General features: G+C 39.2%; 1 protein-coding gene across 1 annotated transcript; it reads right to left on the bottom strand.

Annotated features, from left to right (window-relative positions):
• Window positions 1-6,321: 6,321 nt before the first annotated feature.
• LOC147859435 (mitochondrial import inner membrane translocase subunit TIM44-2-like) lies at window positions 6,322-11,157 on the bottom strand. Its single transcript, XM_087326120.1, has 14 exons — window positions 11,039-11,157; window positions 10,499-10,617; window positions 9,807-9,869; window positions 8,917-8,992; window positions 8,721-8,831; window positions 8,222-8,641; window positions 8,063-8,134; window positions 7,899-7,963; window positions 7,755-7,823; window positions 7,576-7,648; window positions 7,408-7,512; window positions 7,076-7,147; window positions 6,895-6,957; window positions 6,322-6,682 (listed from the first exon to the last, which is right to left on the bottom strand). The coding sequence occupies exons 1-14, from the start codon at window positions 11,108-11,110 to the stop codon at window positions 6,551-6,553; spliced, it is 1,512 nt and encodes a 503-aa protein (XP_087182246.1). The 5' UTR covers window positions 11,111-11,157; the 3' UTR covers window positions 6,322-6,550.
• Between the last annotated feature and the right edge of the window lie 1,815 nt (window positions 11,158-12,972).

Genomic DNA, 12,972 nt, shown 5'->3' with positions numbered 1-12,972 from the left:
AGACAACACCACTCATCCAATTCGGCATGTCGGCAATGTCCCATTCGGGAAAGAAGGTGAACAAACTTGCATAAAAAATGTCTTACATGTACCCACCATAACGAAGAATTTGGTCTCGGTCGGCCAAATTGTGGAGCAAGGGATGCAAGTTCGATTCAATCAAGGAGGTTGTTTCATCGAGAAGGAAGGTCGACTAATTGCTCGTGGTCGAAAGGAAGGCCGAATGTTTATCCTCAAAGCGAACGAGGTAAAATCGGCCATGTTTGCAAAGGGCCTCAAACCCGACACCGACATAGAGCTATGGCATAAAAGAATCGGCCATATCAATCTCAACAAACTCAAGGCAATGCAATCAAAAGGAGTCTTCATTGGGCTCCCGACCTTCAAACAGAAAGAGATTCAAGGAGTATGTGAAGCATGCCAATTCGGCAAGCAACATCGACACTTGTTCCCGAAGGAGAGGAACGTGACCAAAGGCCTATTGGACATAGTCCACTCGGATGTATGGGACCCGGCACAGACGGCCACATTCGAAGGATGTCGGTACTATGTTACCTTCATCGACGACTTCTCTAGATACACATGGATCTTTCCCATGAGGATGAAGAGCGAAGTGTTTACACACTTCCAAAAATTCAAAAGCGAAGTCGAAAAGACAACTGGTTGCCATGTACGATGTCTTCGGTCGGATGGAGGAAAGGAATACTTCTCCGATGTGTTCACGGCATACCTTCGACAAGAAGGAATTCATCGAGAATTCACTTGCCGACACACACCGCAACAGAACGGTGTAGCCAAACGCAAGAATCGGCACATCCTCGAAGTAGCAAGGGCTATGCTAAATGAGAAGCATATGCCCAAGTCATATTGGGCAGAAGCTGCAAATACCGGTGCACAACATCCGGAGTGCACGAGGTCACCCCGCACGAGAAATACTATGGGAAGAAGCCAGATATATCCCATGTAAGGATATTAGGCTCCATTGCATACGTGCACATTCCCGATGAGGAGCGGCAGAAGCTTGACCCAAAATCAGAGATTCAGCGCATCCTCATGGGGTACTCACTGGAGCAAAAGGGGTACAAGTGCTTCATCCCCTCTACTCAGAAGACTTGTGTAAGTCGGGATGTCGTCTTTGACAAATTGACATCATGGTACAAACCCAAGCCGACTCCTCCCAAACCATCTACGAATGACCTCGACAACACAGAAGACGATGATCAACTAAGGTCAATACTCGAAGAGAGTCCAACCTCAACCAGATTGAGCGGACCACAAGAGCCTCCGAGCAACCAAAGCACATCTCGACCAAGTCCAAAGATGGACAAAGGGAAGGCCAAAATGCCGGAATATGAAGACGATCACTTCGACGGCAACAAATCAACTCATCCGCTCGATAGTGAGTTCGATGGCTTTGATGTGTCTCTTACGAGGTCACCCAGAGTTGAGAAAGCAGTCACATCGGCAAATGAGAAACTCCATCACTCTCCAAGAGAAGAATCTGGTTAGCCGATTCGGCTACAACAACTATATGGCATACCACTATGCCTTTATGATGAAGGTGGCAACAGTTCGAGAACCGGAGAGCTTTGTTGAAGCCGTTAAAGATATGCAATGGGTCGATGCGATGAACGAGGAGATGCAAGCTCTCAGCAAGAATGAGACATGGGATCTTGTCCCACACTCACACCAAAAGAAGGCAATCGGCTGCAGATGGATATACAAAGTGAAGTACAATGCCGACGGTTCCGTCAACTGCTACAAAGCTCGACTCGTGGCAAAGGGCTACACACAAACACATGGAGTCGATTATGAAGAGACCTTTGCCCCGGTGGCAAAGATGACGACTGTGCGGACCGTGATCGCACTTGCAGCGGCGAAAGGGTGGCACCTCCACCAGATGGACATCAAGAACGCCTTTCGTCAAGGTGAATTAGAAGAGGAGGTGTACATGATACAACCACCCGGCTTCGAATCCAACATTCATCCAAAAGCCATTTGCCAACTCAAGAAGCCTCTCTACGGCCTTAAGCAAGCACCACGTGCTTGGCACTCGAAGATAACACAATATCTTCATCGAATCGGTTTCCGAATGTCAAAATCCGACAATTCTCTCTATGTAAGAAGCGATTCCGAAAGTTTAATCGTCATCATCCTATACGTGGATGATCTGGTCATTGGAGGTGAGCATCTAGTCGACATCAACAAGGTCAAATCCCTCCTTTCCAACAAATTCGAGATGACGGACATGAAAGAGCTCCACTACTTCCTTGGCATCGAGGTAATTCGGACTCCAGCCGGGATTATGATCTCCCAACGGCACTACATTCTCAACTTGTTATACAAGTTCAAGATGACTGAGTGCAAGTCTGTGGCAACACCTCTCGACCGAAACCTCAAACTAGATGCCACTTCTGGCACCACAGAGTGCGAGCCGACTCAGTATCGACAACTGATCGGTAGTCTTATCTACCTCACAATCACTCGACCAAACGTGAGCTATTCGGTCGGCCTTCTTAGCCAGTTTATGCAAACGCCACGAGATATCCATTTGCATTGTGCTAAGAGAGTGCTACGATACGTGACCGGAACGATGGACTATGGCATTCTCTATAAGTCGGCTACGCCAATTCAACTCGAGGGGTACATAGATGTCGACCGAATCAACCTCTGGTTTCATCTTCTCCCTCGGAAGTGGAGCCATCTCCTAGAGTAGCAAGAAGCAACCAACTGTCACTCTTTCGAGCACAGAGGCCGAATACAAGGGCGTGGAGGTGGTTGCATGTGAAGTCGTATGGCTCAAGAGGATATTAAAGGATTTGGGCATTCCCATCAAAGATCTGATTCTCCTTTACTGCAACAACATGAGCAGTATTTATCTGGCTCGGAACCCGGTGTTCCACGCACGCACGAAGCATATCGAAGTGCACTATCACTTCATTCGAGAGCGTGTTTAGGCTGGCGATGTCGACCTACAACATATCACTACGAATCTTCAGACAGTCGACATCTTTACCAAAGCCCTAAGAGCCGAGAACCTTGGATTGATGGTCCCTGACTTGCCAAGCTTGAGGGGGAGTATAAGCGAAAACCGGATACCGTCCAAACCGGATACGAGCCGAAGTGGACATCAACCGAAGTAGCCAATCAAAGTTGAGCTTGAGGGGATATGTTGAGAATCAAGCTCAACCTAGTCTAATGTGTGAACACACCCTTGAGAGTGTGCACTCAAAGGTCAAAAGTCACCACTCTTGTCTACACATTAACTACATTGTGTCATAGAATTATATTCTATGACACATAACTAATGAGTTTTCATATTCCCCATGACCCATGAGCTTCGGTAGTTAATGAAGAGAGAGAGTGACTATATAAAGCACTCTCCTCCTACTTTGTAATAAGGTCGATTAATCTCCTTTGTAATATACAACTTCTTGAGTATTTTATTGTTGTTAAAAAATCTATCTTGTGTTTCTCTCTCTCTCTCTCTCTCTCATACACACACACACTCACAACACATATCTCTAGTCTATTCCGCTGCACAAGAATCACCATCGATTCTTTACGCTTCTATTGTAATTTTTGGGAATAAGATTGTTACATTGTGTGCCTTTTTGTCTCTCTCACACATTCTGTCTCCTTGATCTTGCTTTAACATGTTAACTTGGTGATCTTCTTAACACAGATGTTGTTCTTGTTTCCGCACTGACAATCTCAAACTCCAACACTGAGCCCACTTCTTTGCATATAAGAAGAAAAAGGCCATCTCTACATCTCCTAGTTGTATCGAAAATTTATGAAACTCCGATTTCAGGGTATGGAAGATAAGTAATGTTATACTTAACTATTAGGGCTAATATCATAAACCCTACTAAACCTAGGTATGGAAGTTATGCATAATATGTAAATGTAATGCTCATAACTTACCCTCTAGACTTAGCTTCTGCTAAAATATCTTACTTCACCATAGAACACTTATTATGATGATGTACTTAGAGTCAAAGTTATACATAATTATTATTATAATGTAGGTCTTAGGGCCAAGGAATTAAGACTGATTTATTTATACACTTATTTATTTGTGGCCTCGAATGGATGGTGGATTGATTTGTTGCAAACAATCGATTCAAAAATGCATGATTTAACCTGTTGAATTGCAATATCAAGAAGCCTCAAGAATCAAGATATATCAAGAAACTAAAAACTAGTAAAGTTGATAGGCTACCAACTCTTCTTGATGCTGCTACCAACTCTTACAAGATATAGCAAGTAACTAAAAACTAGTAAAGTTGATAGGCTACCAACTCTTCTTGATGTTGCTGCATCCAAATATATTGGCTTAGTATTTTCTCTAATTCACTAGTTGCCACCGTGGAATATAGGGGTTGAACCCATGAGCATTTGGCCTCCATTGGGGAACCTTACCAACTCATCTACATCCATGTAGTGTCTTTTGTCTTCTCATCAATTTCTAGATTTGAATCTTGACGGCTTGTCCCATATCTCATCATTCAATTCTAGACTTGTCTCATACCTTTTGATGCTTGTATCGTCAACATCCTTCCAACCCTCAATTGTGTTATATAAGGTAGGACAACCCTATTAGCAAGTTCCTCTATTGCATGTACACACCCTCAACACAACATGTACCACATCATTTTGGAGTGTTTTATATAAACATATGCAAAGTGGCAATATCTTCCTCTGTCTTTTTACATGCACTTTCGGCTCTCGTGTCATATCATTCTTATCGCTTTCGAGTGTGATATAAAGGTCACCTATAGGCTCCTCTATTACACACTCTTGACTTGTATAGTGTTGCATCACTCTTGAATGTGTTATGAAGGTCACGCATTAGTGCTTTCCTCTTCAATATGACTCTTAAGTGTGCTATTATAAAAATAGTCACATGCAGGAACCTCAGGCACACACTCCTAACTTGTATTGTATCTACTCACATCTATCCATCAAACTTTTGTGCAATGTATGGTCCTCTTTTATGCATATTAACACATCATGGATTTATATTTTTAGTTGATACTACAATTATAGGAAACAACTTCAATTTATAGATATTTACCAACAAGCTTATATTGTATCTTGAAATCGAGTTGCTTCCCATATCATTTTGATTGATCATAAGTGAAGTTATTGTTGAAGAGCCATAAAGTCCTTGATATGAACACATAAAGAACTAGCAACAAATACTTATAAAATGCATTGAGAATTGGGCATTAAAATTCCAATCTAGATGGCCATGAATTCGTCTACATGATGTTTGGTTTATAGCCATTAAGAAATTAGTCATTATAGTCATGAGTGGAGGGCTTGTACAATGCTACAATGAGAGGAATATTCTCTAGACTTGAAACAATAACCTATGCATTTAGCTCAGCAAATATGTGCAATAAGGTAAACGGAATTTGAGACAAGCAAGCAGAGTAATGTTCCATAATTGTTGTATGTTCAAATCAAGTTTATTTCCGGTATGTATTGGTTTGTGGATTGTTCAACGCCATTCAATATTATTGGCCCATTTAAGGTCACTGACCAAAATAAGAGATTCATCATTTTGTATCAAACATGAGTGTTCCCTTCTATAGACTAGCATGAAAGATAGAATAAACAGATACTATGACAAATATATACTAGCCTAATGCTATTCCACAAAACGCCAACTTAGATACAGTTACTTGTTGATGACCTCACAAGAGCAACTGATTGAAAAATTAGGATGAATTCAGGTATCATGAAATGATAACTTAATGGTTTTTTTAGCAAGATAGCCAATTCACATGCTTTGTAACAATCTCAGTGGGCAACTGATTAGGTTGAAAAAACCAAGATATAAAAGAGTGTATTATCGTTGGCACTTACCATTGCTTTGACCTCCTCTTACTCTTACAAATGCTTACAGATTAGCAGGCTCCAAAGATTTTGTTCACATGTTTGCATGGCACCATCAACAACAATTCCTCGTTTCAATTCTCTGTTGAGCAGACAGTGTTTTCCCAATTGAGGCAAATAGTCTTTATAATTTCCCAGAACTTTTAAGAACAAATAAATTTAATGAGGTATCCTATCAACAAGACCTTATACACTCCAAAGTTGGAGTTTCCTACAGGCAATGTACAAGAGGCAAAGCTGGAGTTGAACATAAATGCAAAACACCGCATTCACACATGATAGGGTCAAAAATGGTTCATAAAATCTTACATAACTTCATGTAATGTCTAGATATAAAGAATGACCAATGCCTCACAATTTCATGAAATGGAGTGCAAAATAGCTCCATGAAATCTACAAAATAGCTCCATGAAATCTATGTAATAGTTCCACAATGAAATTTCTGATACTTTCCAACAAAATAATGGTCAAATGTCTCTTAACAATTCACCTTGAGATCTTTTCTATAGTCAGAAATATACATGGGTAGGGTAAGTTCGAAATAAACTAAGACTGCCTTCATTGGCATTGAATAACCTTCTCAAGAACCTACCCCTTCAACAAAATTTGTTTTCTCTAACCTTTTTATCTTAAAAATTATTGTTTAGATTATCGCCCGCACACCCAACTGCTGCATTTCCCGAAGTTGCCACTGTGGAAATATCTCATCTTCATCCATTTCCTCGGGACCCACTTGTTGCATTGCCCACGCATAATGGACGGTAAGGATATCATCCTGGACAACAGTAGACCATTATGATACACTGTCTTCAAATATAATGCCCAAGAACAAAATAATTCAATAATGGTAAAAGAAATGAGTTATTGATATGCTATCTTGGCATTTATATCAGAATCGCAAAAATTATGATATGCTACCTCTCCAGATCCCGCAACTCATGATATGCTACCTCTGTGTATTTTAAGACCTAAAATTTTGAAACTAACCTTAGCACCTTGTGTTATCTTTCCATGTTTGTCCCGCACACAGAACACCTGCTGGGTCTGGAACTGGAAATTCACATTTCCCATGGAAATTCACATTAAAATCCAAGGTGTTGCAAAAGCCGATAACCATACAAACAAAATATACTCTTAGGACAAAGATGGCCAGTTATAAGGTTGTTACCGTGACAATAATAATGGGCACATTACCCATTAGTTTCGTGTCTCTCAACTCAATATCAGAAATGTGGAGTATCTGCAAGAAAAATTAAAGAAATAATTAAACCAGATAACATCTCTTAGCAATCATAAGAAACTGAAACATATTGTCTTGTAACATTAATGAATATCAACTATAAGCTTGCATCACATATAAAGGGTGAAATACATTTGAAATTCTTGTATCGTCATTATCAACTATAAGCTTTCATTCAACAAAGGTGAAGTGCATTTTAAATTGCAATACTTCAATTATCAGAGACTCACAACATTACAAACCAAACAAACAGACTTTACCTTATTGTCAAAAAAGATTCCTTGAGATTCATATGCCCTTCGTTCAGCTCTGCACCGATCAATGACTTCTCGTGTACACCTTTTCTGAAGCTCTTCAATATCCCCCTGATTTTTAATATATTAGAGACTGTATTAGATGTCACTGCCGAATAGCTAATTATGTTGTACCTTCAGGTAAGCGCGGAGAACATCACGAGCATTCTCCTGAACTTCAGCTAGAAAATCAGGGAAAGTAAATGTACTGCCAATGATGGGAAACAAATACTTTAGACAATACATTTGACTTAACAAAGATAACCAATAGAAAACTTAATAGACTATGGTAATATCAAGATAGAAAAACTAACAAATCTCTCTTTCGAATTTCTTTTAGTGCCATAGCTGTTGCCGTTTCACCGAACAGTGATTCATTTAGGCTGATCCAAACCACAAAAAAATTAGCAAAAACACGTAAGAATGTTCCTATGCATCTGGATGTTGAAAATTCTTACTCTTGTATTCTATGAACCATCGGATTGTCACTAGTCTCCCATCTCTCACGCATATCTTCAGCAATCTATTAATAAAACCACATTGACTGATCATTTAGTAATGTATGGCATAAAGATTCACTGTTTGGCATTGCAGACAGTTTTACGGAGTCAAATCGTATTACCTCCTGCCCTTTCACTACTAAAGGATGTTTCTTAACTCCTTTGAACCTCTTGTATACTCGGTTTGTTTCAGCCTAGCAAAGCATAATGAATTTAGATAAGTACTATCTGTAGCATCAAGATTGCTATAGCGGTACCCAAATGAATGTGTGAAGCCTCACCTTTGATTTAAAAAAGTCCCACCGTTTTTCCCATGCAGATTGCTTCTTCACAACAGGAACTAAATCTGTGCAACTACTTCTTGGTGCAGTAGATGTTTCATAAAACTTTGCCGCTTTGGCTTTTGCCTTTTCCTTCATTCTTTTTGATGATGTGGCCTTTAATTCCTCACTTATCACATCATATCCTTGCTTAATTAAATCAACAACCTTTGTTCCTCTCATTCTATTAAACAAGAATGATGTCGATGAGGGTAGTGTACTGAAAGCATTAGCAAAGCTACTGGATTTTTTTGCATCAGTTTTTGAATATCTTCCTTCAGTCCCTAATCCTGAAGCATCTGCATTTGATCTGCTACTGTCCTTTCCCCTTTCCTCATGCTCTTGCTCATTGTCGTCTTTAAGGTGCATGGGTTTTTTCACCTAAATTTGATTTACTTCTACTCCTCAGAAAAATGGAAACCCATTCACATACCCCACAATATTAAACAGTATATTGTACCTCAGATGCAGTTTCCGCAACTTTTTCTTCCTTTTCTTTTTCTTTCGATGGCATCACTCCTGCTACTTTGTGTTTCGCTTCTTGAACTTTCTCCAACACCACACCAGAAACCTTTGAAGAATCTCAGAAGTTTCAGTTTACGCACAAAACATGAACCAAAAGCAAAGATGGAGAGAGGACAGATTTCTTTGTTTACCTGTCTAGCCTTTGTTTGAGCTTCCTCACGCAGCCTTTCCATGTTCTTGAACATCCAGTCTGTAGTCTCCTTTGTTCTGCATGCGCCATGGTTCCACCTCTTCCAACGTCAGGCCATTCTTCTGTGTAATTCCGCGTGCTAATTTGAGCACAGAATGTGTGAACCTAACCTAGGGCTTTAGGTTTTCAGGGTTCAGGGCTTCAGCCCCATGGGATATGTTTGAAAGAAACCGCAGCCCATGGGGCTTCCCAATTTTTAAAAGAATTTTGACAATTTGATAAGCCCTTACAATTTGAGGTCCAAAGGTAAATCATATTTTGTGGAAAATATTGAAATCAAACACGTCTGCAAAATATTCTTTTGTGGAAAATATTGAAGTTCAGCAGAATGTGTAAAATATAAGGGTGAAGGAATGATAGCGCTATCAATTAACTAAAGAGGGTATGATCAGAATATAATAATGGTAGAATATTAAGTTTAAACTTGTAAATAACAGTCATCATAATAAATATAATAAATATTCATGCTAATATTTATTTTCATTGCAATTTGCAATATGGTAGGAGATTTCAATTTTAAATGGATTTTCTATATCATACTAAATCCAAAATCTTTACTCTCAAAATTTGACACTCAGTCAGCTGTCTGTTGCTTTTTGTTATTATTACACTAATCAAGTTATATTAGCCATTTTCGAGGTGTCAAGATTTGCACCAAGTTGTTTTATACAACTTTCCAAAACAGCAGTTCAGAAGTTTATATACAGGTGAATCTAAGTTCATACTTTTAAGTTGTGGCATGCTAGTTTTTCTCAAATACTGCACCCATGGAGCAGCCGGCAACATTTTGTACATTACCTATGATTATATTACAAGAATATGGTTTCTTACCTGGTTTTTAAATTGCCCGAGTTTTCCTTCAGCTCCTCTATTGATTTCTGCAATTCGGGACTCCTGAAGGGAAAAACCAATACAAGAGAAATAAGAAAAAGCCAAGAGAAATAAAGAAGTGCAGAGCAAATCAAGAAATGGAATAAGACATAAATTACAAAGGAAGAATAAAATAAGCAATAAGCAAATGATGTAAAACAGAAACCGGAAAAGGAATAGCAACATAAGTCAATAAAACATTCTGGATAGAGCAACACACGCAATGAAATAAGACAAGCAAATGAAAAGGTCCATTTAAAGCTAGTGCATAATATGAATAAGATGCACAGGAGAACAATTGTTCCACGCAAAGTATAAGCAGTAAATAAAATAAAACAATATAGCAAAAGAAATAAGGCTCCAGGAACCATAACACAGAAAAATGAATTCTGGATAGATAAGGGCAAGAAATAAAATAAGCAACGTGAATAGCTTTAGGCATGAAATAAACACACAGAAAACAAGCAAGGAATGAAAAAAAATGAAAACATAGCAATCAAAGTTTACAAGCAAAACATAATACGAAATAGAATCACAAGTTCTAAGGTAAAAAAAAAGTAGTACACTTCCACGCATCATAATCACTCAGTGATAGCGCGAATCAAAAGAATAAGGAAAAGTTGAAAAAATGAAGGGCTCAAATTTCTATTTACTTTTCCAATTCGCCTTTCAATCGCTTGTAAAACTCCTGAAAGAATCCCATATGCCGCACTTGAGGGCTCATGTACCGCACTAGAATGAGAGGCTGGTGGTGGTGACCTTGTCTGTACAACTATGCAAAAGGAACGGAAGATTAAAAATAAGAATACCGTCAAAGGAACCTTTTTTTCAGATATCACATAATCAGACCACAATGGAGGCAACGAGAAGATTGAAGAACAGATTAAGCAAACTTAAGGACACATTAAAGGCATTTCGAGATTCCCTCATTCGACATTAAAGACGATTTGACCATATAATTGCTTAAGATTTTAAGCACGAAGAAGATAGGAAAAACGGAATAACTGTCGAAAGCTCCATTTTCTAACATCGCATAGAGAGCCCCGTAACGAAGAGGGAAGGGAAGGAGGGGAGTACAAACTCAAAGGGGAAGGAAGAAGACGACGGACAGAGAAACGCGGCAGGTTTAAGCGAGAGCTTCAAAGGCATATATATTCGAGAGAGGCTAAGGAGGGATTGAGGAGAGTAATTACCTGAGGATGCCATGGCGACCTGCAGAGGCGAGTCGAAGAGCGGCTGAGAACGCGAACTGTGCTCGCGTTCATGGCGTGGAGAAGAAGGCGAAGGCGAAGGCGAAGGCGAAGAAGGAAGAGAAGGGTTTTCTTCCACTACTCTTCTAGTCTGTCTATACAACACTGTATGTATGTATGTATGTATGTATGTATGTATGTACATATAACTCTACGTATACATACAGTCTACGACTATTTACTACACTCTTTTTTTCCTTCTATACCGTATGTACCTACGTATATATGTACATATCTGGGATACGTACATTTTCAAAACCTCTACGAACACCCCTCTGTATTATTTACATGTACTGCGTGCATGTATGGTATATACATACACATACATTCTGAAAATCTCCAAAATACCCCCCGACATTTATTTACTTGTATCATATGTATATGTGTAATGTATACAGTATATGTATATGTTTGAAATACTCGTACCTTGAGTTTTTTTCTCCTCCTATATGTATATGCATCGTATCTACGTACAACTACGGGAATCTCCGAAATACCCTGGACGTTTTTTCCCTATCACATGCATTTATTAGCATTGTGCGCATGTTTTATGTGTACATTTGAAAACCTCGTAAGTACCCTTGAATATGCAAGTTAAACTAGTTAAGGATTAATCAATTTGGATAAACCTGTTTAGTTCGAGTTTGGAAACTACCAAACTAGTTTGGTTTGGACTAGGTCAAATTGATTAAGTCAAAACTGAATTGTTGTTGATTCCTAGCTACACTAATGATTGCTTCTTCTTTGAGTGACCAACCATTTGATATATCCATCCCCGTTTCCCTCTTTCATCGAGTTCACAATGGCCCAAGAAATAACAAGAAGTTTTGTGTGCTTCACTTAACCTCCGCTCTCAAGGAACTCGTGCATGTTTTTTGCTCAAACAATTTGATTGCATAGCAAAACTTAAAACATATCATCTATCAAGTCAAATGTGTTTGGGAATGTTGAGATATCAAGCTCAACTGAAGTTAGTTAGTTAGTCAACACACATAACTTAGTAGTTACCTACATAGAATGGAGTTAATGTGTTGACGTTAAAGCCTTAAATAGGATTTTGTACTTGAGTTGGATACATTGTAGATCCTCCACTCCCATGTTCATTTAATATAGGACTTACACCTTTGTACCTATATTCTACTCACACATGTGCACCTTTGCACATGAGATATATATATATATATATACCTCCTCATTGTAGGTATTTTTGTATTTGATAATGCTAATTTAATATAGAGTTAACCATACCCCATCTTGCGTTGTTCATAAGTGTAACTTCCTCTCTCTCTTCCTCTCACACACATACACACATATCACATAATCTTCCGCTTAACTTAATCACATAACTAGGGTACTAATTAACCCGTAGTTAATTACCCAAATCTTAACATGGTATCAGAGTGTGTGGTTTAGAAAATAGACCAAGCCCACCCAACTCTGTGATTATGTGTTCGAGACACTGATGACAAATCATGCTATCAATTACCGTAGTGCCGCTACATAGCACGTGTACATGATGGAAGGAAGAAAAGCAAAAGACGAGAAGACACTAATCAACATGAACACACAAATGGGTAGCTCACTACCTAGTGAAAAGCTAGATGAGAGCAATTATTCATCTTGGGAGTACAAGATGAACCAATACCTTGTCAGCCAAGGGTATTGGAGCTACATCAACGACGCACTCGAAAACAAACTCGACATTACAAACGCCAACTACCCAACGTGGGAGCAAGGAGCGAGTCGGGTAATGTATTGCTTGGCAACATGTGTCCATGACCACATGCTTAGCCACATTCGAGACGCCTAAAGAGGCGTGGGAGAACTTGAAGAACATGTTCGTAGCCAACACGACCGCCCGAAAGCTTCAAGTCCGA

Source organism: Azolla caroliniana, unplaced genomic scaffold (genome assembly GCF_043228905.1).
Source record: "Azolla caroliniana isolate FFs.n. ecotype wild unplaced genomic scaffold, voAzoCaro1.0.p SCAF_10, whole genome shotgun sequence".
Taxonomy (NCBI): Eukaryota; Viridiplantae; Streptophyta; class Polypodiopsida; order Salviniales; family Salviniaceae; genus Azolla; species Azolla caroliniana.
This window is presented reverse-complemented; position numbering and strand designations above follow the sequence as displayed.